General features: G+C 47.7%; 1 protein-coding gene across 1 annotated transcript; it reads left to right on the top strand.

The window, feature by feature from the left end:
- The first annotated feature begins 393 nt into the window (after positions 1–393).
- On the top strand, positions 394–1,464 carry LOC103769858 (C-C chemokine receptor type 5-like). Its single transcript, XM_008937097.1, has one exon. It carries the CDS (start codon positions 394–396, stop codon positions 1,462–1,464), a length of 1,071 nt encoding a protein of 356 aa, XP_008935345.1.
- Positions 1,465–1,660: the final 196 nt, after the last annotated feature.

Here is a 1,660-nt window from a genome sequence, read left to right as displayed (position 1 = left end):
ACATGCCAAAGAAATGTCTGAACATGGATGTTCCCAGATTTGATACTGTTAGGAACAGTTGACAGCCAGACTCGGGAAGAACTTGGGGAGGGTGTGGTGAAAAAGGTTTGCAAAAGCAGCACCTCTTTTTCTTTAAAAGGTGCAGATTTTGTCCCAGTGAAGCTTCCTCCTTTTGGCAGATTCACAGCAGCACTGTGCAGTGTAAGAATCTCCCTCAGGAACTGGCAGCTCGTGACATACCCAGACCCTCATCTTTAAGGTCACAGGAGAGTGTTCCAAACGAGGACACGAGCATGTTTCATTCTCACTGCTGAGCTGGGGCTTCCTCTGCTTTAACACACTTTTCTTCCTCTGCTTTAACACATATTTTCTTCCTCTCCAGACAAACACACCATGGAAAACCAAACCACAAACTTCATTGATTTGGCATCAACAACAGAATTTGACTACGGCGACTCAACACCATGCCCAGGGACAGAGGAAAAGCACTTTGCAGCACAACTCCTGCCACCCCTCTATTCTTTGGTGGTGATATTTGGCCTCACAGGCAACCTGCTCGTTGTCCTCATCCTGGTAAAATACAAGAGGCTGAAGAGCATGACAGACATCTACCTGCTCAATCTGGCAATTTCTGATTTGCTGTTTATATTTTCTCTCCCCTTTTGGGCTTATTACGCTGCTCACGACTGGATTTTTGGGGATGCACTGTGCAAAATGCTCTCGGGTGTCTACCTGCTTGGCTTCTACAGCGGCATCTTCTTCATCATCCTGCTGACCCTGGACAGGTACCTGGCCATCGTGCACGCAGTGTTTGCTCTGAAAGCCAGGACAGTCACCTACGGCCTCCTCACCAGCACTGTCACCTGGGCTGTGGCTCTTTTTGCCTCTGTTCCTGGGATCATATTCCACAGAACTCAGAAGGAGAATTCACGTTACACTTGCAGTGCTCATTATCCACCAGAGCAGAGAGAAGTATGGAAGCAGTTCCTGACCTTAAAGATGAACATCCTGGGACTTGTTATTCCAATGCTAATTATGATCTGCAGCTACGCACAAATTATAAAGACATTGCTGCAGTGTAGGAATGAGAAGAAACACAAAGCAGTCAGGCTCATTTTTATCATCATGATTGTCTACCTTGTCTTCTGGGCACCATACAACATCTGCATCCTCTTGCGCGACTTCCAAGGCACATTTTCTATCACTACCTGTGAAGGTGGCAGTCAGCTGCACAAAGCCACCCAAGTGACAGAAACAATCTCCATGGTCCACTGTTGCATCAACCCTGTCATTTATGCCTTTGCTGGAGAAAAATTTAGGAAGTATCTCCGTGCCTTTTTCCGCAAGCAGATTGCAGTGCACTTCTCCAAATACTGCCCCGTGTTCTACGTCGACCCCGCTGAACGAGCCAGCTCCACCTACACACAATCCACGGGAGAACAAGAGGTCTCTGCTGCACTGTAAGGTGTGTCCAGTGAGAAAGTGGCACTGACTTTTGTGAAAGCAAGGCTGTGATGAAAGCCAGCAGGATCTGCCCTGGATGTGGGCTCCAGGGCAGCTGCCAAAGATGACAGAACACAGACTTACCCAAGCTGGTACGTGCTCACCCATGTGGGTATTTGTACATAAATGAAAAGGATGGATCAGATTAGCCACCTAC

Source organism: Merops nubicus, unplaced genomic scaffold, assembly GCF_000691845.1.
Source record: "Merops nubicus isolate BGI_N331 unplaced genomic scaffold, ASM69184v1 scaffold22183, whole genome shotgun sequence".
Taxonomy (NCBI): domain Eukaryota; kingdom Metazoa; phylum Chordata; class Aves; order Coraciiformes; family Meropidae; genus Merops; species Merops nubicus.
Note: the sequence above shows the minus strand (reverse complement) of the source record. Positions and strands in the feature narration are given on the sequence as shown.